This window comes from Littorina saxatilis, linkage group LG5 (genome assembly GCF_037325665.1).
Source record: "Littorina saxatilis isolate snail1 linkage group LG5, US_GU_Lsax_2.0, whole genome shotgun sequence".
In the NCBI taxonomy this organism is placed as follows: Eukaryota; Metazoa; Mollusca; class Gastropoda; order Littorinimorpha; family Littorinidae; genus Littorina; species Littorina saxatilis.
The window spans coordinates 36,580,913-36,607,769 of record NC_090249.1 but is presented as its reverse complement, the minus strand read 5'-3'; the positions used below and the strand labels follow the sequence as shown (position 1 = coordinate 36,607,769).

At 43.7% G+C, this 26,857-nt stretch overlaps 1 protein-coding gene across 1 annotated transcript in view; it reads left to right on the top strand.

Moving 5' to 3' along the window:
- LOC138967014 (serine/threonine-protein kinase PLK1-like) overlaps nt 1-26,857 on the top strand; it is a 93,313-nt gene that overhangs the window by 31,815 nt on the left and 34,641 nt on the right. The window contains exon 3 of the mRNA XM_070339458.1: nt 23,272-23,379. Coding sequence (XP_070195559.1) covers nt 23,272-23,379 — 108 coding nt within the window. The remainder of the gene's footprint in view (nt 1-23,271; nt 23,380-26,857) is intronic.

The following is a 26,857-nucleotide window of genomic DNA, read 5'->3' as shown; positions in this document are numbered from 1 at the left end:
AAAGGGTCAAGGTTTTTGCTGTTGCTACTTTGCTGTTGCCGTTGTTATTTGTGTGTGTGTGTGTGTGTGGGGGGGGGGGGCATGCATGCATGCGTGCGTGCATGTCTGTCTGTTTGTCTATGTGTGTCAGGCGGTCTGTATGTCTGAGGGTATCTGTGTGCGTTTTTGCCACTTCGTGTCTTGAGAGGTTTACGAAGGCTATGTGTAATCTTGCACCTTGCTACAACTTGACGATTGAGTAGACCCTCCTTCTGTCTCTGTTTCTGTGTCTGTCTGTCTGTCTGTCTGTCTGTCTGTCTGTCTGTCTGTCTCTCTCTCTCTCTCTCTCTCTCTCTCTCTCTCTCTCTCTCTCTCTCAGCAAAAAAAGGCACGGTAAAGGGTTTATCAATTGTCTTGTCCAAAACTTTGAGAACATACTAAAAACCTTTCCATACACGATTAATTCACAAATATTCCTTCAGTGACATTGGCAGAGGTCGGTTAAATGTACATCTCGTTAATCAAAGAACCTATCATAAAGGAGCGAATTTGGGATGAAGATATTGTCTGATTGACGTGCTCACAAGCGTCTAAACGGTCTTTATTAGGGACACTGACGGGTTATTCGCTAAAACACATAGAGACCTTGTCGAAAACGTTTCTACATTTTGTGGCCACCAACCACCAGGCAGTTGGAATGAACCACAGAGACACGCCAGGTGAAATATTTAAAACTTGCTCAGATGTTGCCCCCAGGCTTTTTGTGGCGTCATGGAGCGTTTGTGCATGACGATTAGCTGTCGTCTTGCTTGTTCACGCGCTGTTATGTAGGCATCTGACAACGAGGAGAGAGAGAGAGAGAGAGAGAGAGAGAGAGAGAGAGAGAGAGAGAGAGAGAGAGAGAGAGAGAGAGAGAGAGAGAGAGAGAGAGAGAGAGAGAGTACATAATTACGTCAGACACGGTTGATCATTCAGAAGTTTATTTTGCACCACCACCACCACCCAGTTTCACCCAGTTTTAAATGGAGCCGTGACTGATTACTTCAGTTTTGTTCGAATTAATGCCCAAAGCCAAATGTGAAGAGGAGGCCTAAATCCAGTTTGAATTCCCTGTTGCTTGAGTTCAGTTTTTGAAAAATGACCGAAACGCGGATGTTGGGCGGTGTATAAATATGAATTAGAGTCGAAACAGAAGGCGAGCTGATTTTTTCGTTGTTGTTATTGATTAAGAAGTTGAGTCTGATCTACATCTCTCGCGAATGGCAGTTTCTTTGCCCTCTTCGTATACTCATAAGTCAGACGCAGAAGGTTGTTACGTACGGTCTTATTGCGCGGGAAGGAAAGAGACTCTGGCCGGTTACACTGCAGTACATCCGTTGACGAGGTTAATTATTTGTCATCTTGATCTTAATTTGACAGCTGCCTCGACGAATGACTGAGGATGATGTTGCATACTACATGACTGTATACGACGTAACCACGTTAGCTATTCAGCATGCACGCTTCTCAAGTAAGATGACTGCTGACGGTGTGGATGTGAGATGGCAGACGAGAGACACGCCCTCATAAGATTTGCGTGTTTGAATTTTGATAATGATGAAATTTCAAGCACTTTCGTTTCGGTCTCGGGTGGTAGATTTTGGCTGCAGAAGACAGAGTGTATTTTGTTTGTCTGATTGTGTTTTTGTGTTTGTTTGTTTGTATCATTGTTGGAAGATTGAAGAACAGAGTTCAATAGCAAAAACAGCTGTCAATGGAAATAGCAAAAGAGAGAGAGAGAGAGAGCGGAAAGTAGAGAGATGACAGTGAAGAGACAAAGAATTTTAAAAAAACCTTTTTATTAAACTACATTGCACCTTTCGCCTTGTTGTTTGATATCACAGCGGCATCACACACACACGCACGCACGCACGCACGCGTTTTCACAGTGTATCACGTGCAGCTTGAAACAACGACCTCCAGACATAAGCGCGACAGATGCTTACACATATGATGAGTCAGCACACTTTGCCCCTATTACCGCATGCTTGGACAAATTGTCCTCAAAGGCTGGGAAAGCAGGGGATGGGAGGTAAGGAGAGGGGGGGCATGCAGTTACCGTATACCAGTTCTTTCTGTTGACATTTGACGGCAAGGTTGCAGTGGTGTTCCCCCTCAATTTGTGCCTGCCTGTCTCGTTGTGATGTCATAGGCGAATGAAAGTGGATGTTTAGTTTTTAACTTAACGACGATTTTGTGTGTGTGTGTGTGTGTGTGTGTGTATGTGTGCGTTTGTGTGTGTGTGTGTGCATGCTTTTGTGTGCGCGTACAGTCATACGTTAATTTTATAAACAAAAATCACAGCAAATTGATTCTGACTGCAAAATAGTAGCTCCAACTAGACATGATATATTGCTTAACAAAGAAAACCACCATCCCACCACACTTTGTTTGTGTCCAGCGTTACTAACCTCTCTCCGACACACGCCAGGACAGCGCCACTCTGTCGCTGCAGGCTTTTCTCGTGTGTTTGACCAACAAAAAATGTATGTGGCTATGAGACTATTTAAAGACTACAAAGTAGAAGAAAACATTTGGAAGCTGGTGCGCACATATTGGAGATTGGGGGCCACGAGAAAGAGGGACTGAGAGAGAAAGAGAGAGAGTTGTCGCGGAACCTATTTTGATTTGCTTTAAGAGAAGTGTAACAAAAGTTGTTGTTGTTGTTGTTTTTGTTATGTTGTTTGTGTGCATAGATGAGACTTCAGTAGAGCTAGAGAGAGAGCGAGAGAGAGAGAGAGAGAGAGAGATGTGCTACTAAAAGTGCAGGATTGAGGACGAACGAAAGAGAAGAGTGAGAGGGGTGGACGGGAGAGAGGGAGAGGGGAAGTAGGTGTATTTGTTCAAGCTTGCGTCGCGTTGAATAGTGCATGGTGGCGATGTGTTTGACAACAAACGACCAGGGTCTGTGGTAGCAGTCGGGGGGTATTGCACAGAGCATGTCCCCCGTTCTCCATTTCACCCCAGACCCCCCCCCCCCCCCCCCCCATCCCCTCCCTACATACACTCCGCAGGTCAACACAAGGAACTTAGTCGATAAATATCGACAGGGGGCCGACAAATGGTTTAAATGGGAAATGTGTGTATATGGGTGTGGGTTTGAAACAAACAAACAAACCAACCCTTGTGAACCCCGGGCCGCAGGCCTTCGATGTAGTGATTGAAAAAAAAGGATGTTCTCAAATGGTTCAATTCTCATTTGGTCTGATTCTCAAATGGTACCGGTATACTCCCCCCCCCCCCCTGGCCGCAGGCCTAGGAGTAAAATTTTATAGACACTGACCTTCTTCCCAGGGGTCATTGACCCAGTTTTAGCTATGAGAGGTGGTTCGCCCAGAGGCTGTAGAGTATACTGGGGCGGTCTCTTTGATGTCTTGAGAGGAAACTTGGCCAGGGTAGTACATGCACCAGAACTGGTGGACACCAAGGACAAACATGAAATCGAAGCAGTTTGCTTTCAGAGAGAACGGTCGTCAGCAACTCAAACTTCTCTGTTTTCTTTTTTTTTTTAAATCTGACTTTCTTTGTGGCCCCCTGACTCCGCCCCCCTCCCTCTGTAAGGATTCCCCTCCACAAGGACCGATTTTTGTCAACATTTTAAAGGTCGCTAGAGAGGGGTTCCACTGTATGACCTAACCGCTGCTGGCAGACGGCCTCAATCTTCACGCGCAAAGACGAGATTAATAGGTGCTCGGTTTTGGTATTTTGAATTACATTACATTAAACCTTTGTTGGGTTTCATGGTCATGGCAACAGCCATAATAATATTACATGATGTATAATATCATATTTCAGCATATGTGAATTACATGTCATCATACTAAACTGTCATACATTTTTATTCCTACATTATTCTGATTGATCACAACCAAACCTACTATCATTGGACACATCCAAATGCAAGCGCCTGTTCTTGACAATTTCTCTCTGATCTAAATATAAAATCAGTGCAATTTCCTGGGTCGGGCTTTGCCACAGACACTCACGGTTTGGCCTGTAGGTAAAATGTACAATGTATTTTCTGATTTGTGCACAAAAGCTTTTTTTCTTTTTTCTTTTTTTTAACATAACAATGTTTAATGTCACTGTATGTTTAAAAGACCATGGTCATATTTGTAAAAAAAATGTTAAATTAGAAAATAAATAACATTTTGGTTCATGATTTTTCCTACACCTGTGCTAAAAATAAGAAATAAAAATGTCGGGTATATAAGTCACTCAAATACAGCTAGGTATGAATGGCTCGGTTTGAGTTTGTTGCAGTTGACCCTGCACAATGCGACATATCATGTTTTTGTTGAACAATTTTGACGTCACCCCTCCCATAGGGTGACGTATTTCACAACTTCCTGTGTTACACAAACTCTGTGATGACCAATTTTGACGTCACCCCTCCCATAGGGTGACGGATTTCACAACTTTCTACAGATGAACAATTTTGACGTCACCCCTCCCATAGGGTGACGGATGTCACAACTTCCTGTGTACACAAACTGATGACGTATTTCACAACAAAATGGCGCTGCCCATGGTCAACCTCGAAACTATCCGTATAGAATGGGGGCGTCCTCGCCCCCATAACAACCTGCTCTCCTGCAAGAAGACTTGCAAAACTTTCCGTCTACAGTGGAACCCCCCCGTTTATAAGTCCCCCCCAATTTATGACTTCCTCCCGTTTCAGACCTTCAGATTTTCTGTTCATTAAGCTCGGTAAATGTACCTCCATATTAAGACTCCCTCCTTTTTGATTTTCTCCGATTTTAGAAGGTCTCGAAAGAAGAGTTTAACTGTAAAAGGTCCTTTCTTCTGCCGTCCTGTGTGAAGGTGTGTGCAAGCATCTCAACCCCCCCCCCCCCCCTTCATGTCGTCTTGGCCCAACCTGCAATCGGTGACACATTCTGTCTAGTAATTGTCATCCTTTAGAACGAGATTGTGATAAAATGGGAGAATGGATCCTTTGTTTGTTGTTTCTTTTTAACATTACGAATTAAACTTAAATACACATTGACTGAATTGAAGGGATGCTCCAAATCGGAATTTGTAAGTTTGAAACAGTGAAATTCATTATCTGAACCCCATAGCCGTCTGTAGTTGTTGTGCTGATAATGCTAGCTCAGAAATGGGCAACAGACTGCCAGGAAGGGCTGGCACGAACATGAAGTGTATGTCTGAAGTCCTTGAAAATGTAAAGGAAATGTCTTGTCAGATCCCCCAAAGGCCGAACTCGATCTTCCGCCTTCCACCAATCAACAGTGTGCTGTTTTTGGCTGGTTGTCTACTTACTATGTCTCTGTCCTGCGGATCTGTGTTAGCCGTGTGTCTGTCTGTCTGTCTGTCTGTCTGTCTGTCTGTCATTCAGTCATTAGTTATGTCTGGTGTCTATCTATCTATCTGTCTGTGAAGATGGTATTGCGCCGTGTCGTCTAGCTAAGTCCCCAACAACCTCTCTTTCGTCTTTCTTCATCTTCTTTGATGATAATACGTGTATTTTAAAAAGTAACCATTGGAACAAGTAATATATACTAGCCCGCCACAGAGAAGTTATCTTTAAGGCAAATGTGGGTGTTTTCTTTGTTTTACATAAAGCATTTTCTCGTATGTTTGAAGTTCTTTCGAAACCAGCCTGAACACATGTGAAAGGTAATCCTGTGGGTGAATCACGGGACCTGTACATGTTTGACTTAGCACTAGTGTCGGGGTCACTCTGACCCGTAAGACGCTGCCGTGTTACCTGACTGTTTAGTTTGGGGGGAGTTTTGTTTGAGGAAGCTGACGTATGCTGTGTAGGTAGGTAAAGGTAAGGGGGGGGGGGGGGGAGGAGAGAGAGAGGACGAAACTGTCCCTTTTCTTCCAAAAATGTAAAGGATTTCTTATCAGGCTAATGTATTTGTTCACCAAATTACCAACACCCTGGCCTAGTACGGTTAGCTTTATTTATGTTTTGTTCGCAGAATTGATCAAGGAATCCTGAATTATATTAAAATCATTACAGCTTTGATCTTCTTCTTCTGCGTTCGACGGTTGTGTCTAGGGTCGTAGTTCCGCTGCTGTCGTGAACTGGAACGTCGCTTTCAGGTCTTCTGACGTTCCCCAGAGCTTGGTCTCCAGTCGGCAGTGTAGCTCCTTCTGGCCAGATCTGGTTCCGCAGCAGAGTGAAGTTTGTGCATGTATTCATTACATGTTCTACTGTCTGGTCGGCCGCCCCACAATCGCACAATGCCGACTCTGCTACGCCGATCCTTTTCAGGTGCGCTTTAAAGCCGCAGTGCCCTGTACGCAGCCGGAAGATGGCAGTCTGCTCTGCACGGCTGAGGCGGTGGATGGGGTCTTGGTCTGGCTTGTAGCCTCCGTTTCTTTGATTAATCACTCAAGCTTTGGAGTATCTCAGAGACCTTCACACAAACACCGCAGAATGAGCTTCTTGACTTGACTTGTAAACTAGCAGTAAATGGAGAGAGAAACAACGGTATTGCAAAAGCATTGGAGTGCTGACTTCAGCATTAGAAATTATTTTTTAGAAGTTGTTCTGAGCAACACGTGGACTTAGGTCTGGTTAGCAGACCTGCTGCAAAGCTATATATCTATGACGGCTTACTAGTGCCAAAACCTCATAATTGTAATTATCAAGGGAAAATTAGTCCTTGAAAATTAGTTATTTTCCCTTGATAATTACCATTTTCAGGTGTTTATTACTAATTTTCCCGGGAAAATTACTAACTTTCACCTGTTAATTACTAATTTTTAGTTTTGGCTCACTTCCTCACGGATTGCTAGTGCCAAAACTAAAAATTAGTCATTTTCCCGTGAAAATGAGTAACGAACACGTGAAAACAGTAACTGACAGCGTTAATTAGTAATTATCACGTGATAATGGGTAACCCCAGGTTTTGGCACTAGTAAGCCGTCATATATATCGTCACAACAGAAGTCGCAAAAACACTATACAGCAGTACAGGTAGATTATCCTTCAATCTCCCGCAGTGGGGCACTGCGGTTATGAAATTAAAGGCCCCTCCTGTTTTTGGAACCGCAGGAGCTTTCTAGTTTGCTGTTAGGTAGATTTTTGGTTCCTCTTTCCTGTCATGCTCTCTTTTTCTTCATGAATTCTTTTCTTTTTTCTGCCTTCTTGCTCATTCACCTGTATTTTTTCCAAAAATCTCTTCTCTTGCCGCTTGTCTCGCGATTCATGTATAGTTTAATCTGTTAGTGTTCTGATGTAAGTCCAGCAGTAGATAGGTTAAGCCTATTTTAACATACTGGAAACTGGTAATCTTCCAGTAGGTATTAATTTAGTTTTACTAAAGCCTGCTGGGACACAAATAATGGGTTAGTGCATTTGTAAACAGGAATCGCTTGACAAGTGGCCCCCTTCATCCCCCCTTCCTCGTCCTGATATGGCTCTGCGTAGTCGGCTGGACGTTAAGCAACAAATAAACAAACAAACAAACAAATCCTTCAATCTGCCGTAGTCTGGTCGAGTCGGTCTGTTAAAGATTTTCCCTGACAGCCTACGTTGGATACACCCATGTAACGCCTTTTACAGGATACGTAGAAAGGATTAATTTACAACGCTTGATTGATAGAAAGCGGCAAACGGCAGAAAGGGTTTTACGAGGATTATCCCCCTGGATTGGATTAATTCCCTTTTGTTTTCCGTCTATCGGCCAGACCACAATTAAACCCCTCCTTGGTCTTTTTGTGTAATGTCTCCTGTTGTTTCTGGGGCAGGGTAGTCATGAGCTTGTGAAGGGAAAGGTCTGCTTGCCACATCAGATTTCTTCCACGTTAGAAATGGTCCAACTGTTATCACACTTCCCTCGCATGTCAAATAGCGATATGCTTCGTGACCAGACTAACTGATGAATGTGTTCGGTCTTAGCAAATTTTAAAGAAAGAAAAGAAATGAGAGAAAGTTAAACCAGAACTGAGATGAGATGTGTGATATTACAGAAGCTCTCAGTTCTTCGTTGTCAGCGGAAGAAAAGGTTATCGAAATGGTTGATATTGAAACAAGCTAGACCGCTCGCATACACGTACATATCCACAGACTGACACGTGAATTAAAAAGACCAGGAACAAAAAGTCTGTGTTTTGTTTTATTTTACTGAAACTCCTAAATATTGAATTACGTTGCCTTAGATAAAAACCTAGAACGGCTGAATTAATGTTAAGAATTCGGTAAACCGACTCTTATTATCAAGAAGTTGACACAAGCAGAATCAGAATCGGTGACTTTTTGTTTGACCTCGTCTTTGTGTGTTGGTACCGGTACAGACTGAAATGTTACCCTGTTTAACGCTCACTTGACCCCCAGCCGGAAGATTAGTTCATTTTCTGCTCGGTTGACCTGCTCGTAACCCTTTGACATGTACCCTAAAGGACGTTTCACACTGCCACTGGTATATAATGTTCCAGCCACCCGTGTTGATTACAGGGTCGACTTGTGCTGCGACCTTTAAAATGTAGTGCAGATCGCTCGGAAGAGGAGCGAGGTGGGGGTTGGTGGAGTAGTTTAGTCAATGAGAGAGAGAGAGAGAGAGAGAGAGAGAGAGAGAGAGAGAGAGAGAGCTGTGTCTGTGTCTGTGTGTGTGTGTGTGTAGACATCAGGTCACGCTTTCATATTTTGAACTAGATGATTACCCGCTTCGCCGGGTACCGGCTTCGCCGGGAAGAAGTAGAGCCGAATACCAGGCTGCGCCTAAAATATTGCTGGTTTTTTTTGTTAATGGCTGAACTTTTATCGATAACAGTTGGTGAGAATGTTCAACCCAATAAATCGTTCAGTGACTATGTGTGGCGTCTGTTTCGTGTGTGTGTCTTTGTTTTGTTTTTATTGCTGCGGGCATTAAAAAAAAAATGTTCGTTCAGAATGTAAGATATTCATTTTGAATATCTTAGGCTGTATAATTATAGAAATGCAATAAGTAACACGGTAAATAAAGGGTGTGAAGCAACTTGAAAAAGAGACAATGAAGATGAATAGGAAGAATTTATTGGCAGCTTTGCTTTCACCTGTTCCGTTGAAGCTCGTGGAAACGATACAGTGTGCATCAATGTACTTTGAACGTTTAAACATAATTCGTAGTTTATTCCCCCCGCGGATTAGGGGGAAGAATTTACCCGATGCTCCCCAGCATGTCGTAAGAGGCGACTAACGGATTCTGTTTCTCCTTTTACCCTTGTTAAGTGTTTCTTGTATAGAATATAGTCAATGTTTGTAAAGATGTTAGTCAAGCAGTATGTAAGAAATGTTAAGTCCTTTGTACTGGAAACTTGCATTCGCCCAGTAAGGTTATATATTGTACTACGTTGCAAGCCCCTGGAGCAAATTTTTGATTAGTGCTTTTGTGAACAAGAAACAATTGACAAGTGGCTCTATCCCATCTTCCCCCTTTCCCCGTCGCGATATAACCCTTCGTGGTTGAAAACGACGTTAAACACCAAATAAAGAAAGAAAGAAAGTCATATATTGTACTACGTTGCAAGCCCCCTGAGCAATTTTTTGATTAGTGCTTTTGTGAACAAGAAACAATTAACAAGTGGCTCTATCCCATTCCCCTCCCCCCTTTCCCCGTCGCGATATAACCTTGAACGGTTGAAAACGACGTTAAACACCAAATAAAGAAAGAAAGAATTCGTAGTTTATGAATCTGCACAGCGTGTATCCGCATTCGTGAAGCATGAAAATAGTGAATAACCTGTATTTGTAATTGTTATGCTGGTCCAAAATAAAACCGAGAGCAGGGGTTTCCATTTTTACTTATGCACCAATAAAAAGCCTGAACAAGTTCAACATGTTTCTGCCCAGGAGACCTACCACTAACCATAAACTATTTTTCCCGCTGCCCGTAGACCGCATTCTTTGCTCAACTTACTCTGGAGTTGTGTGTTTTAACCCACTGCGAATATAGGCTGTAGTTTTTATACTTTTTCTTTACATTTTGAGTTTGTCCGTTGACTGTCCTCATTATTTGCCTAACTATAAGCATTATGCTTGTTGTTGTTTACTCAATATGCGTCTTTTTGTAAATAATGCACAAACGTTGAATAAAACAGTTTAAACCATTTGCCTAACTATCTTTGGAGTTTTGTGCATTGATCCCCCGCGGGTTAGGGGAAAGAATTTACCCGATGCTCCCCAGCATGTCGTAAGAGGCGACTAACGGATTCTGTTTCTCCTTTTACCCTTGTTAAGTGTTTCTTGTATATAATATAGTCAATGTTTGTAAAGATTTTAGTCAAGCAGTATGTAAGAAATGTTAAGTCCTTTGTACTGGAAACTTGCATTCTCCCAGTAAGGTAATATATTGTACTACGTTGCAAGCCCCTGGAGCAATTTTTTGATTAGTGCTTTTGTGAACAAGAAACAATTAACAAGTGGCTCTATCCCATCTCCCCCCCCCCCCTTTCCCCGTCGCGATATAACCTTGAACGGTTGAAAACGACGTTAAACACCAAATAAATAAAGAAAGAAAGAAAGCATTGATCCTTTACGAGTATAGACTAGTTTGTAATCATCATTGCTGAGCACGTAGGAATTTGTCCAAGAGTTTTAAGTGGATGCAGATGAGGTTGGTTATGAAACTTGAGCAAGTTTCTAGATGTCATCGTAATACAATGAATTATTTCTGCAATAAATCATTAAATGTGGTATTAACTTTCATTCGTCTTCAGAAGCAACAGTGAGCTCGGAAGATTTAATTTTTAAGAAGAAAAGAAATCAGACAGAAATTCATTGCAATTATTTGGCAACCACAATTCTGCTGACTGTACTCGCGTTGGGAACCTTATAGGAACTTCTGGGAACCTATCGATGTTTAGCGACAGATTCACGAATAACCGCAGGTTTGTTAGAACTATAGACCTGTCGACGTGCAACTTCTGCATGTCATGGTTATCTGAAAGATTTGAAGGCGGGTTTCCGTGCCTCACTCAACTCTCAAATCTCTGTTGTGAAGCAATAAAAATCTGTTGTTCATTTCCCACCCCAAAATCTTATCTGTGATATATATATATTATAGTCGTTGTCAGACGAGCCGAACTCCTAAAAATGACACAGTGAGCATGCCCGAAAGATAACGATATGCATAAAACGCCATCTGTATCCGGTGTTCTATCGTGGCTGATATCGAGGTCATTTCATGTGTATCAGCGAATATGGTGGTCCTCTCAGTCGTGGTCCTCTTCAGTCGGTGTTTTGAGTTATTCAAGTCACATGAACTGAGCTGTGAAAAGTAGAACAAAGAGGCCTTTGTTATCACGTACGAAAAAGGCAGTCATTTTAAATGGTTTTGGCATGAGCACATTTTGTTTTGTTTTGTATTTTGTGGCTCGTATCAATTGTTTGATTATGTCGGTATTTCCGGAATAATTGGTAGCCTAACATTTGTGTATTGATATCGAAATGAAAGGCACAGTCCTTCCCGTGTAAACAGTTCGGCTCACCATCTCAGATCTCGCCAGGCGTCTGTATGGGATCAGGACATTCCTCCATTAATTAGACACAAAACAAAAATCACTAAATTAGCTGCTTACTGTGCAGACTGAGTTTTTTTTTTAATTTAGCAAATTGTCATTTGTGTGTGTTCAGAGAGAAAGTGAGGGAGGGGGACCCGGGGAGGGAGGGAGGGAGGGAGGGAGGAAGGAGTGAGAGAGATGTGAATTAGACTACGTTTGAAATACATCACAGCCATGCACCAGGCAGCTTTTAATGGGTTTGCACATTTGACATATTCACACTATCAGTATCAGTCACCAGCCAAACAAATGAACGTCTGTTGAAACGTTTGAACCTACAATCACTGACAGCATTTGATTTTGTCCGGCAAACCTCGCCAGTAATTACTATTTTGGTTAAAAAAAAAAGTCACCAGTGCGTTCGTGCGGATTATTATTGCTATGAATACTAACACAAGCAATAACAGTCGATCAGTTGGTCCTTGTCACCTTGAGGGTTCGTGTTGTAGTCAAGTCGTGACCTTAATCTCCTAGGTACACAAATACCGGAAACGTGACTTTGTCCATTCGCCGGAAATAAAAGCCAGAGGCCTTTTTCGATTCCTTGCCCTTCATTTCAACGGGGTTTTCTGTGTAAGGGTGTTATTAACCTAGACTTGATTTCCGCGTGTTCCGTCGATTTACATGGAAAAGTAGTTATAGTACTTACCGAATCAGGCAGATATTTTTTTCAACATAATATTGTATATAATATTATGGGTAGCGAAAGGAAAGACTACTTACAGAAATTAAACTGGAGTGTATCAGTAAGGACGACTGTCTTCACGAGTTTAAATTATTGCAAAGTTAAAAACTCCTGACAAGCCATTCGACATTTTACAATATCAAACGAGTGCGTTAAAAGCGTCACTTAAAACTACCGAGGGAAAACCGAGCCATAGTGTAACACCTTGCGTGAGAAACGATGAGTAGACCGTGATCAATGAGGTCACAGCTGTGTTTACATTACACACTCGCACGCACGCACAATCGCACATGCATACATTCGCACGCACGCACGCATGCATGCACGCACTTTCTACACACACTAAGATACACAGATAGACACATTCATACACACGCACGCACGCACGCACGCACACACACGTGAACCGCACGTACACCATACACAAACGCTCTTGCTATATTTATCACACAGCCTTTGTCCCTTTCATGTCCCAGTCTGTTACCTTCTCTCGGGGTGGGAATTTCCTCCTACTTTGCATATTTATGCTTTGGTTGTGGGTAATATTGATTTGTGGCGTCTATGGCTTGACTTTAAAACGCGTTGGTCGTGTGTGTGTGTGTGTGTTGTTGACTTTGTCGGGGAATTTCCTGTTTTATAGACTTCTCCGAGTGTTTACTTTTGGGGTTGGTTGTTGAAGTTTCTTGTCTTGAGTACCCGGGAGGGGAGGGGGGGTGGGGGGTGGGAGGGGCGGTCCGACACCGATTTAGCCTTGATCTTATTCTCTATTTTGTTCTGGAACAACTCTTTAAAAACTATTCTTAATTCAGGTGCAGTTGTGTTTTGTGCATGGTTGCATTGTAAATAAAAGACAATTAGGGTTTTGTGAGTGAAACGGTAAATTAAGTGTTAAAGAACGTACGGTGACATCGCATGAGGTGAAAAGTATGTTGTTGTTGTTCTTCTTCTTGTTCTTGTTCTTGTTCATTTCTTTAATACTTGATTTGATTTTTCCGCTCTGGATTCTGTATTTGTGCAGTTTTGCGTTATTGCTCTGAAACATTTGACTTTTTTTCCACCTCTCCCTCTTTCCCCTCACTGTCCCTCTGCCCCCCCCCCCCCCCCCCCCCCCATCCTTCATCATACACCTTTTGACGCTACAGTACAGTAACATACGTCTCCCCTTGGGCACTTGGCCTCTCGAGCGGGTCACAAGTTGTGCTGACGTCATGGCGTCAGACTGTGATGACCCCTCTTCCGGGGTGAAAAATATAGGGTGATACGCCCAAATTAGAAAGGCCACAAGGTCAGGTTCACCGACCGACAAAAGAGACACTTCACTTGACCACTCATTGGCAACCACACCGACTGGGTCAACTATAATGATCTCCTGAACTGTTAACCTTGCTAGTTTGAAATTGAAGAGCACCGTTTTTGTGCCCCCGCCAGGTGAGGTGTGGCAAAAGAACTAACTGCAAGGGTGATCATTCTCCGGAATTCCGGTTACAAACAAAAGTTCAACATTGATTTGAGGTTTCTGTGTATCGATATCGGGTTGTACATGAAAACATTGTTCATGTTTGGGTCCGGAAAGAGAACGAGAATAAGAGTCGGCCAAGTTAATTCGGTCACATTAAAGCATTCTTTTTGTTGCATCCATACCTGTTTTAAGAAAGGTGACGGTTTCACGTGAATGATCGGAGTTCGAACATTCCATACCGCACGGTATATGGCGAAAGTGTCGTGTGAACGCTGAATATCGCCAGTAGCAGTGTACGGCGTCCTTTGCCATTAACCAACGTTTAAAAACCGTTGATGGATGACATCATGATCAAGCAAGGCCTTGAGGCGATCCTAGATGGCGTTGGTGATTAGGTCCTGCGTCGGTGACAAAATATGTTACGCTCCGGGTGATTGAAGCTGATCAGAAATGGTTTTCTTTTGTCCTGTCCTCAGCCCCCCCCCCCTTCCCCCCCCCCTCCCCCTTTCCACCAACCTCGCCCTTTCCACCAACCTCGCCCTTGAGATTTCAGATACCGCAGAGGACGTTTGGAAATAGTCGTGATGAAATCCTTGTCGTCAGCATAACTTTTGCCTATTAGGATACTCACACTGTAGGCTCCTTCGCAGCGGTGTCTTGCGTGCCGCACGGGTATTTGCACCCCGCACGCTGGAGCGGTAAGTTGAGTGGGGTTTGTGTCTCGATAAAACAGCTTCTTGTATAAACATTTCGTAACTTTGCACATTAAGATATGTCTTGTTAGATCTGTTAGTGTTTCTTCTACACGCCGATGTACTTTTTGGGTGCATATTTTGTATATTATAGCCGTGATTCTGTACAATATCACGCCTGTAACTGCACAGAAGCAAATTTCGTAGCATTCGCAACAAATTACTGGTGTAAACTTTAATGTGAAGAACTGCCATCAGTTCCACAAAAACCTGAACCTTTCTGCAGTACTGAGGCCGAGTTTCAAGCTTCTAGGACCTTGCAGACAGCGAAAAGCATTCGGAGAATGAGAATTATCCTACAACTTCTGTGTTTGCCCCCCGAAGCTGCCGTGTTTCTCCCCCGCAGCTGCCGTGTTTGCCCACCGTTTGTGTTTGACCACCGACCCTGCACACTCATGTTTATGTGTTTACTCAGGTATTGTTTTTAAAAACACATTTTATAATATTTGTGTGTTTCAGCACGTATGGATTATAAATGCTACCAGTGTGGAACAACTTTTGCCATCTTCCATGAAATTATCGCCCATAACGTCAATGAACACCCCGATAAGCAGCTCAAAATTAGAATTTTGACCGTCAACAGTAACACTGGGAAACAATCGTATGCAGGGCACGATTATAAAGTCATTCCGGCAGATGTTCTGCAAGGCAGACAAAGAATAGTTGCAAAGGATTCGCACAATATTGTTCTCATTTCAAATGACGATTCTTCAATTGAGGAAGATCCTACAGAAGCAAATGCACAACAACAGGTTCAGAAACTGTTGCCAGACGTAATTACCCAACTAAAAAGAAGTGGACAGTTGGATACATATATTCTTTTCCACGAACTATCGCATTTAAACTGTTTTTGGATGTAGTTAGGTTTTTTTTCGTGTCGCACAGTTAGGGCAATGAGATATGGTAATGACACCAAACTTTTCTGTCTTGATGACTGCAGACGTTTCCAGGAACTTTGAAGCTGGGACAGCGAAGTTAATTTTCGCATCAACAGGCTCCAGCCTGTTATCCACAGACGACCCGGACCCATCAAGTAGATTGCCCTCATGTTTTGGACCGCCCATGAATCTCAGAAATTTCCCGTGGAACAGTTTGTAGCCGGTACGCCAGAAAAGTTTGGTGTCATTACCATATGTTATGGGCCGGAGGGCTAACAAATAAAATTTCCGACTCCGACTCTCTCTCACACACACACACACACACACACACACACACACACACACATACACACAGACACACACACACACATACATACACAGAGAGAGAGAGAGACAGAGAGAGACAGAGAGAGATCGTGGTCGAAGAAAAGTCTATTAAGCAATGTCCTCGTCACAAAATCGCTGTCTTCCAGAATACAACTTTCAAAACCATCTCAGGTAGCCCATCAGTATTGTTATACGACGACCAAAAGGTTGGTTTGTGTGAGGACTATTGTCGTCGCAAGTTTTAGCCCTGCTAATAACACCACTATTTGTCACCTGATCCATTATACTGCTGTCAAATAGTGAGTGCTCCTGTTACTGATGCCATTTTGGGCGGGCAGTTTTTATGGGGTCTCTTTTTTGTGCTGGTTGTTTGACAGTTCGGGTCGGCGAAACTGGGAGAATAGTACTGGTGTAATGAGGGATAGTTTTAGTGCAGGATATGTCTGTCTGTCTGCCTGTCTCTCTCACTCTCTCTCTCTCTCTCTCTCTCTCTCTCTCTCTCTCTCTCTCTCTCGCTCTCTCTCTTTCTGGCTGCCTATCTCTCACTCTGTCTGTCTGTCCCCTCTCTCTCTCTCTCTCTGCCACAACCCTCGAAACATAAAATTTGATTTGATCTCTCTCTCTCTCTCTCTCTCTCTCTCTCTCTCTCTCTCTCTCTCTCTCTCTCTCTCTCTCTCTCTCTCCGTCTGTCTGTCTGTCTGCGTATGTTTGTGTCTGTCTGTCTTTCTCTCCCCTTCTATCTTTCACCTCCCCCTCTTACTCTCTCTCTCCCCTTAATTCTGCTTCTCACCCCTTCTGCCTCTCACCCCTCCCCCTCACTCAATCTACCCCCTCTCGTTTCCCCCGCTCTCTCTCTCTCTCTCTCTCTCTCTCTCTCTCTCTTTCTGTTTGTGTCTGCCTGCCTGTGTCTGCCTGTCTGTCTGTCTCTGTCTGTCTTTCTCTCCCCTTCGAGTTCTATCTTTACTCTCCCCCCCCCCTCTTACTCTCTCTCTCCCCTTCTGCCACTACCGCCCCCCCCCCCCTCTCCCTCTCTCCCTCCCGCGTTCGTATTTCACATCCAGTTCTCCTGTATCTACAAACATACACACGTCTTTGTGTCCCAGTTGATTTGTTCGCCACTCTTGTTTGTTGTCCGTTTCCAACGTGCGTGTTAGTTTTGTGTCTGAAAACTCGTACACCCACAAATTCAGATTGTATTCAACACAGTATCGTGTATTCATAAAACTTGGTGATGCTAGCATTTCGCTGACTGAGCGAAAACATGGAATGTTGATACATTAGCTGTATCAGATGTCTGTTGACTTTCTCAAGGGTATTTAGTTTTCGCGTCATGAAGGTTGTAAGTTATTACAGTAGAATGAAAAACAACACCTGAGATTGGTGGGAGAGAGGATAAGGGGCACAGAGAGAGAGAGAGAGAGAGAGAGAGAGAGAGAGAGAGAGAGAGAGAGAGAGAGAGAGAGAGACATACACACACACACACACACACACACACTCACACATGTAGACAGAGAGACAGAGACAGAGTGATGTTTCTGATGTCTGCATTGATGTCAGCGAACACGATAGAAACTGGACAGCTCAGAGCTATCCTCTTCCCCCTAAAAAAAATCCACGCACGCACACACAGTCTGTGTCAATTACCTCCTTTTGTGACAGTTTAGCTCGCGGGGTTTGGGACCTGATAACCCTGAGTTGTTAGGAAAAACGTCTGAGGTCGAAGCAAGCGTTACTGTTAAAAATCCACCAAAAGCAGCGGCGAGATGGGCGGGGGCGAGTCGCCACAATAACTAAGCTCTGTCAAGCCATTGCATGCAGTGTCCTCCCCGTCCATTTGATGAGTGACCGTTGACTAAAACCTTTTGATATTACAGTCACTTTGAAACCAAGATGAGGAAGTCAACACAAACTGTTTTAACGTCACAACCGACAGTCCACAAAGCGCATGGCATTACTGATCTTATATGGTTCGTTTTGTCTATGGTTAAACGTTTTATGACTAAGCTTCGATGTTGCTGGCCCTACTGAATCGTCAGTCTGTAAAGTGAACTGTCTTCCGGAGTCACCAGAGTTTATTATGCGGGATTGTCGTACTCTGATCAAATCTGCTGACGCGCTTTGGAAAGGTCTGGAGAATGTGCTCAAGAGTCTGTTATATTTTGGAGTAAATCCTAACAAGCCTTGTGACCAGTAGCGTCAGCAGACAGGTTCAGCTTCCAGTTATGATGGCAGAGATTTGAGATAATCTTATACTGACGCGCTGTCTCTTAACGTGGAAAGGTCTGGAGAATGTGCTCAAGGGTCTGTTATTTTTTGGAGTAAAACCTAACAATCCTTGTGACCAGTAGCGTCAGCAAAAAGGTTCAGCTTCCAGTTATGATATGAACCTGCCTACTTTCAGGCTCGATCTAAAATACTCCCTTGTGAGTCGTGGTGGTCTCATCCTGAAAGGGTCACGTTCCCACACCGGTAGCCGTTAGGTAGGAGGGACACTGATCTCCTCTCCATCCCCCTCTCCCTCATCATTTGACCTCGGTCATTGCGGACATTGCTACATGACGATGGTCCTGGAGCGGCACGGTTGGCCTAGTGGTAAGGCGTCCGCCCCGTGATCGGGAGGTCGTGGGTTCGAACCCCGGCCGGGTCATACCTAAGACTTTAAATTTGGCAATCTAGTGGCTGCTCCGCCTGGCGTCTGGCATTATGGGGTTAGTGCTAGGACTGGTTGGTCCGGTGTCAGAATAATGTGACTGGGTGAGACATGAAGCCTGTGCTGCGACTTCTGTCTTGTGTGTGGCGCACGTTATATGTCTAAGCAGCACCGCCCTGATATGGCCCTTCGTGGTCGGCTGGGCGTTAAGCAAACAAACAAAACAAAAAAACGATGGTCCTTTTTTTTTTTTAAAGGAATGAGGTATTAGTGCTTTTTGATGTTCTGTCCGATATCTCTCTGTGTCTTCTTTATTTTGCTCTCCATGAAATCGGTGTTTACTCCTTTTTTGTGTGTGTTGGTCGACTTGAATTCTGTTTACCGCGAATGCTTGTGCAGAATTTGTATTGTGAAGTATAACTGTTGCTCTATAGGGTTATTTGGTTAAATTACTTGTCTGAACTTTCTGGACAAAACGTCAGACGATTAATTTCTAGTCTTCGGAGAATGTGCTTCATCTTATATGGGGAGAACATATGCCAAAGAGCTTTAAATAAATAAACACTTGGATAGAAAAGCATGAAGCAGTCACCAGAGAAGACCTCAGGGCAGATTTGTTTATTGAAGATCCACTGACGTCTTCCGACGGGTTGGCTTTTTAAAGACCCATACGTCCTCACTACAAAGTCTCTTAATGCAGGGATGTATCTGTGTCTTGTAAATGATTGTTTCTTCATAGAAGCAGGGACCAGAATCTACCGTGTACAGATTTTTTTGTCAGAAGACGAGGTAACACAGTATAAAAGTAGAATGATTTAGAAATACTGAATCGTTCTTCACAGGGTTTAAATAGCCTGTAATATCCAAGTATTTGAAAGGTAAGCACTGGCGTGTTACAGGAAAGATCCCATGCACACAAAGCAGATTATTTTACAGACAGTCAGTGAATGCATCGAAGAAATTGTTCTATAAGAACTTAATATTTGAGATAATCTTATACTAGCATACCGCACATACAAACATCAGTCCCGCATATCCATACCGGGTGAAAAAACATTAAAAAAACCATGGGGGGACATTCCAGAAGAGCGGACTATTTCAGAGAGACCTATACAACTGGAACGACTGATATTGAGGATGAGATGCTACATGTATGTTCAGTTCTTGATAGCTGGAAAGACCAATGAGCTGCCAAGATAAGTTCCAAGATAGAGCAGAATATTTCAGAAATCCCTATTGGCCTGATAGTCGGTACCAAGCTCTCCTGATAAGAAGGGCGTAAAGACGGGGCCGTTTGAAGATAGTGATAACTGGTTGAAGTGGCGTATGATCGTTTAGGGGAAGTTGGTATGGAAACTCACTTTACTGACCACATTGTTGATAAAGCTGGAAAGGGGGGAGGGGAGGTTGCAAGAGTATTAGTCATAGTTTGAGAACCTTTGCTGTCTCCCGTCGAGATCTTTGATACGGTGTAAAACACCCAGTTTTTGTATGTGCTGTTGTTGTTGTTGAAAAATTTCGTCATCTTTTTTTTATTTAACATACCGTCTTACACCGCCCCCCCCCCTCCCCCTACCACCGACCTTTTCACCTGGAAAAAACATTTTCTGTTTGGTTTAAACAAAATTGGTTCATATTCTCATACATGTCAATTCAGCATCAGACAGAGGGCTTACAAATGCTATATTTCCAGCAGTTTCATTTGAGGCAATTTTATCAGGACAGGACTGTGCTTAAATAGCTGGGCTTTATGGTAACAACCTGTGCTAGTGTCGTTGGAATGTGTCTACATCTCAGCCTCTGACTTGAGTGCTTGAGTTCTCGTTGACCTAGATTTTGTGTTGGGGTCCTCCCTTTTTCCTCCCATTTTTGTGTTTATAATGATGTTGCTGTTCGGAGATTGACCTTGTTCCTACGTCACTTGTGTTGACTTGGTTAAGAAGTGAAGTAATAGTGAAGTATGGGTTGATTCATGTGTACGCCGAGTCAAAGAAAACAGTGGAGTAGTTGTTTTTTATTTTCACCCGCTTTGGATCCCGTTTGGTCTGGAATGTTATTTCATCTCTCTCTTTTTCTTTGACACACACTTGTCTCTCTCTCTCTGTCTTGGTCTAGTGGTAAGGCGTCCGCCCCGTGATCGGGAGGTCGTGGGTTCGAACCCCGGCCGGGTCATACCTAAAACTTTAAAATTGGCAATCTAGTGGCTGCTCCGCCTGGCGTCTGGCATTATGGGGTTAGTGCTAGACTGGTTGGTCCGGTGTCAGAATAATGTGACTGGGTGAGACATGAAGCCTGTGCTGCGACTTCTGTCTTGTGTGTGGCGCACGTTATATGTCAAAGCAGCACCGCCCTGATATGGCCCTTCGTGGTCGGCTGCGCGTTAAGCAAACAAAAAAACAAACAAACTCTCTCTGTCTCACTCTTTCTCTTTGCCTCATTCTCTGTCTCAATCACACTGTCTCCCTGTTCATCTTTGCTTCTCTCTCTCTCCTTCGGTCCATGACTTTCTCAAAGTCGATGGAAATTAATGACTACTTAGCTGAAACAAGTTTTGTTGATTTTACTGTATAATATCCACATAACTTGGCATTTGAACAAGAAATATAGCCAAACCTTACAAAACCAGTTACTCCCGTCAGTGACGTTCTATTTAGCTTAACCTGCTGCTACTTCAGAAATAGGGAGAGGACCAAAGACCCACTTCAGAGAGAACCGTTGATTATTCTGTTATAGCTTTATTATTCGTTTTTTCTCTCTCTGAAATGACGTGTGTGTTTAATCTGCTGCTATTCTAAGCGTCGGACAAAAAACGAGAGGGGACCGCCTCAATTAAAGCTCCGTTCATTACGGCGATTGTATAGGTTTAGGCCCGAGTTTTTGCTGTCCGGCTTTGAGCGACCCAAAGTTTCTTCAGTTTAATCCTTGCGGGTTTTGTGTAACTGCCCCAAAAGGGAAGTATGGACTCGCCGGGGACAGGCTGGGGTCAAGCGGCCAAGAGAACAAAGGAGGGATCAACATAAAATAAGACCGAGGCCTTGGTCAGTGAGTGGTCAAAGGGAAGGTGAAGGTGGGGGGGGGGGGGTAGGCTTGAGGTCACTTGGTCCCACCTGTAACAATCCAATATTTGACCTGTACAGGTTAACATTGTCAACACTGTCCCCACAAATTAGACCTGATAAACGTGTCTTCTTTTTGTTGTTGTTGTTGATTCCAATCCGTCGTCTTTGAATTGAATGGTGACTAACTGGGACTGTTGACTTGCGCTGGACATCAACCACCATGACTCGCTTTTGTGGAAAACAAGAATTTGTGTTGAATATTTTAATGATTTTATTAAAATTGCATTGAAATTAAACGCCCGCGGGTTATTGGGAGAGAATATGACCCAAACGAGGTATTCTATGCACGTTTTTGTTCACATATATATATCCCAAGGACACGACAAATGACACAGCAAAAGCTTGAATAGGCGGTCTGGGGGGGACTCGAACTTGAAGCCGTCCAAAACCAACATGCTCAGAAAACAACAAGTTGTTCTTTTACGAAGAACGAGACCCGACACTAGAACCCCCCCACCCCCCCCCCCACCCCCCACCCCACCCCCATGATTTGCACTTGCAAGTACACTATACCGGGCAAAACTGAAACAGTCCTAAAACAGTCCCATCTTCAAAATTGTCGCAGTCTCTTTGCAACATGCTGATCCATCCGCGCCCGAACACTAGTCAGGGATTATCCAGTATCAGTGGCTTTGCCAGCCGTGTGTCGGTTCTTGGGGTGGGATCGGGGGTTCAATCCCCACTATCGACACGCACACGGGAAGCGAGTAAACACGCGCTCAAACACTCTGGCAAGGCGCGTGCCAAGTCTTGTGTGGGCAAGAGTATTTTGGGACTTTCTGGGGAAGATGGGGGGTGGGGGTGTCCAAAGAAACATATGAGTGTGGGGAGGGGAGTGTGTGTGTGTGTGGAGGGGGACTAATGGTGATGCTTTCTGTGTCTATTTTGGGCTCTGATGATTGCTGGTCGATTTGTGTTCGCTGCGGGTTTGTCCAAAACACCGCGCTCGATTGAGCTACTTGTGGGTGTTGTTTTAATTTTTGTAATTTTTTTTAACCTCAGTTGCATGCAGGTTGCTACTACCCTTCTTATTTGCTTTTTTCATTTTTTTCCAATCAATCAATCAATCAATATGAGGCTTATATCGCGCGTATTCCGTGGGTACAGTTCTCAGCGCAGGAATTTTTTTAATTTTTTTTTTATGCAATTTATATCGCGCACATATTCAAGGCGCAGGGATTTATTTATGCCGTGTGAGATGGAATTTTTTTTACACAATACATCACGCATTCACATCGGCCAGCAGATCGCAGCCCATTTCGGCGCATATCCTACTTTTCACGGCCTATTATTCCAAGTCACGCGGGTATTTTGGTGGACATTTTTATTTATGCCTATACAATTTTGCCAGGAAAGACCCTTTTGTCAATCGTGGGATCTTTAACGTGCACACCCCAATTTCAGGCTGGGAGCATCCTTCTTCATAGGTCTTTTTTCTTTTATCAATCAAATTCTTACATTTTTAAATCAACAGCCTAGACAGCTAGCTTAGGCAGCTACTTGTGTGTTAGAGTACACATCACTCGGTGATTAAGAATAACTATGCGCTGCTTTTGCGCTGAGCTGAACTTAGCGAGAATATGACTGTGCGGTTCTGTTATAAAGCGTTGATACCGACAGAACATTCAGGTGATTATCAGTGTTTTTCTGTCGAGATTTGTACAGTGCTTTTGAGCCTTCCTAATCTGTTTGATTGCTGGTTTGCTAGCATGCTTGCTTGCTATTAATGTTTTTTTTCTTTCTCTATCTCGTTTAGCTTAATTATGTTAATTTAGTATGTTCATTTTAAACATGGTTCTGTATATATTTTAACAGAGATGGAACTTGTCATTGTGAATAATTTGTTCCACCTTTTGTGTGTTTCAGGGAGGATTTGCACGATGCTACGAGTTGCTGAGTCTCTCCAACAACAAAATATACGCTGGCAAGATCATCAGCAAAACCAGAATCTCCAAACCCCATCAGAAACAGAAGGTACTGCAAATACTTTTCCTTATGAACTGTGCACGCACACATTTTTTTGTTTATAATAATGCAAAACGTTTTACAAAAACAAAAATTATACTCGTGTTATTTTGCTGATACTTTGTCGCAATATTTATTCTGCACAGTTTAGTTTGTTAGTGACCTAACTTTGGAACACACAAGCAAACAGGCCAAACACGGTAACGAAGATAATACAGGCTGTGTGAGGAATAGGCACTTTTCTCCATGAAACACGCACGCACGCACGCACGCACGCACGCACGCGCACACACACACACACACACACACACACACACACACACACACACACTATTGTTTAGTAGGTATGATTATACTTGCAGCTGACTGTGTGGTCTTCCACCATCTGGACACACTTTTGTCTGTCTGTTCACCCCTCCCCCCCCCTTCCCACTTCCCTCCACTCTCTGGGTACGTCCAATTTTATTTCCTCCAACCCTTGCCGATCCCCCCCCCCCCCCCCCCATCCTTTCCACTGGTAGAGAAGCTTTCCATCACGAAAGACCTGTCCACATAACCTAAGGCATAGTAAGCGTTACTACCGTTCCTACAGTTTTGTTTGCAAATTTCTCTGGTCTTGCTTTGAAGGCCATGCGGACAAGACAGAAACACCTTTCCCTTTGGTCCCTTGAAGACGATTTCTCGGTCTGACGCACCGAGTGAATGGGATTTTTCGCATCACTGATTCCAGCCGATAGGGCTGTGGGCCAAAAATGTCTTTGAAGAAGGTACAGGTAGTAGAGAAGAGGAACACAAAGAACTCATGACTCATTTTCTCTGCAAAACAATGAGGTTGTAGCAGGGTCATAGCACCAATGTACGTCATCTTCCTGAACGTGGTACTACAGTTGACTCCCGTGAATTTCCCAGGAACCTTTTGTTTTTACGATCTCTGCTATATGACATAGGTTTTTGGGTTGAACAAAATCATCCTGGGAAACAGCATAGCCGCATTTCCTCCCATTATTTCTTCAACATGACCATTAAAGAAAGCCAGACAATTTAAAAACAAATTACCACCTGAAAGCCTTTGTTAAATGTTTTTGTTGGTCGGTTTGCTAACTCGGTTGTTTGACGCGTGAAAATCAGGTCTCCATTCTAACACTACTGGACTTGTCTAGCGCATTTGATACGATAGACCACGAAATTCTGCTCCACAGGCTTCAGCACTCCTTTGGTGTTCATGATCTGGCCCTTTCCTGGGTTCGTTCGTACCTTACTAACCGGACGCAGACCGTTTGTGTCAACGGCATCAAATCTCAACCTTCAGCTCTCCAGTACGGTGTCCCGCAAGGGTCCGTGCTTGGCCCCATACTTTTCGTTCTATATGCCTCCCCTGTGTCCGATGTTATCAGTCGCCATGCGTTGTCGCACGAGAGTTTCGCTGATGATACACAGCTTCATCAGTCTGCCCCTCTTGCTGAAGTTGACGTTCTGGTATCTCGGACACAGGATTGCATTGCGGACCTCAGTGATTGGATGTCTTTAAACAAACTCCAGTTAAATAGTGACAAAACCGAAGTTATGCTGGCCTGTCCCAAGAAATTTCTCAATCACCCTTCTCTTCCTGCCTCTCTCACTGTCAACGAACTACCTATCTCTTTCTCTCCGTCTGTCCGCAGCCTTGGCGTCACTCTCGATCCAACTCTCTCTTTCCAAAAACACATCTCTAACATCTGCAAGTCCGCCTATCTAGAGCTGCGCAAGATTAGTTCAGTCCGTCACTACCTCACCACTGATGCAACCAAAACGTTAGTGTGTTCTTTAGTCCTCTCAAAGATAGATTATTGCAATTCTCTTCTGGCCGGTCTCCCTAAGTACCTTTTAGATAGACTTCAAAGGATCCAAAATAACGCTGCCCGCCTGGTCTTCAAATCTTCCAAGTATGAACACGCCACACCCCTTCTTCACTCTCTACACTGGCTGCCTATCACTAAAAGGATCGAATACAAACTCTCCTCTCTTTCTTTTGCCGTCGTTTCTGGTTCTGCCCCAGAATACTTCTCAGAACTCCTCAATCTCTACACCCCCTCTCGTCAGCTTCGCTCCGCCGCCGACACTCGACTCTTCCGACTCCCCACAGTGCAAACAAAGACATGTGGCGAGAGGTCCTTCGCCTATCAAGCCCCTGTGACCTGGAATAGATTACCTCTGCCTCTCAGACACACAGATTCTCTCACTACATTCAAGACAAATCTCAAAACACACCTCTTTCAGCGCAAGTGATTTTCCCTCCAGCATCTCCCCACCCACCCCATCCCGCCCCACCTCACCCCCTACCTAGTGCCTAAAATAACGTGTATATATATTTTCTGCGCTTTGTGTCAGCACTGTTTGTGTGTGTGTAAATAGTATTGTTGACACGTTTTTATACAGTAGCCTTATGTGGTTCTTGTGCCTAGGCTGTGTATTGGATTGTCATTGTATGCCTGCATCATTAGTTGTCAGTAATTATTACATGTGCTGATTGTTCTCTTTGCCTGCGCGCGTATAGTATGTTGGTTATGATTGGTCATAGTATGTTTGTTTATGTTTGGTCGTTATCTTTGCTTGTGCGTGTATTGTATGTTTGGTCGTTTTCTTTGCCTGTGCATGTATAGTTTGTTGGTTATGTTTGGTCGGTTTCTTTGCCTGTGCGTGTATAGTATGCTTGGTCGATGTATGTATTGTAAAGCGCTAAGAGTAGACATTTTTCTAGAATAGCGCTATAAAAGTTTGCATTATTATTATTATTATTAAAAGGGGGCTGGGAATCAGTGATGGACAGACATTTCAAAGTCGATATTTTCACAACGTTGCCTTGTACAGGAAAAGGTCTTCCGAACTCTTGATGACTAACAGAAACAAAAGCTGCACTGATGGTCCTCATAAAGCTTAGTAGGCACACAATGGGGACGGGAAGCTGAGCCTTAAACGTGACAAACCAGAGCAAATGAAATTAATTTTAGCGGTTCTACTCTTGCCCGAGAGCGGTATCGGTTCACATGCGAAGTTTGTGTCGTCAGTCCTTTAAGATCAATAGAAGAGACTGAAAGGTCTTTTATGATTTTAAAGTCTTAATGTCTCACCAAAGACCACATGATGTGTAACGTCACGTCCAGACGCCGATCAGAGCTGCGAGTTGAGACAGAAACTAGGACCCAGAAACTACGCCTCTCGTGTGAAGCTAATCCTGCTAATCTTTTGATACCGGCACGGTTAGCCTAGTGGTAAGGCGTCCGCCCCGTGATCGGAAGGTCGTGGGTTCGAACCCCGGCCGGGTCATACCTAAGACTTTCAAATTGGCAATCTAGTGGCTGCTCCGCCTGGCGTCTGGCATTATGGGGTTAGTGCTAGAACTGGTTGGTCCGGTGTCAGAATAATGTGACTGGGTGAGACATGAAGCCTGTGCTGCGACTTCTGTCTTGTGTGTGGCGCACGTTATATGTCAAAGCAGCACCGCCCTGAT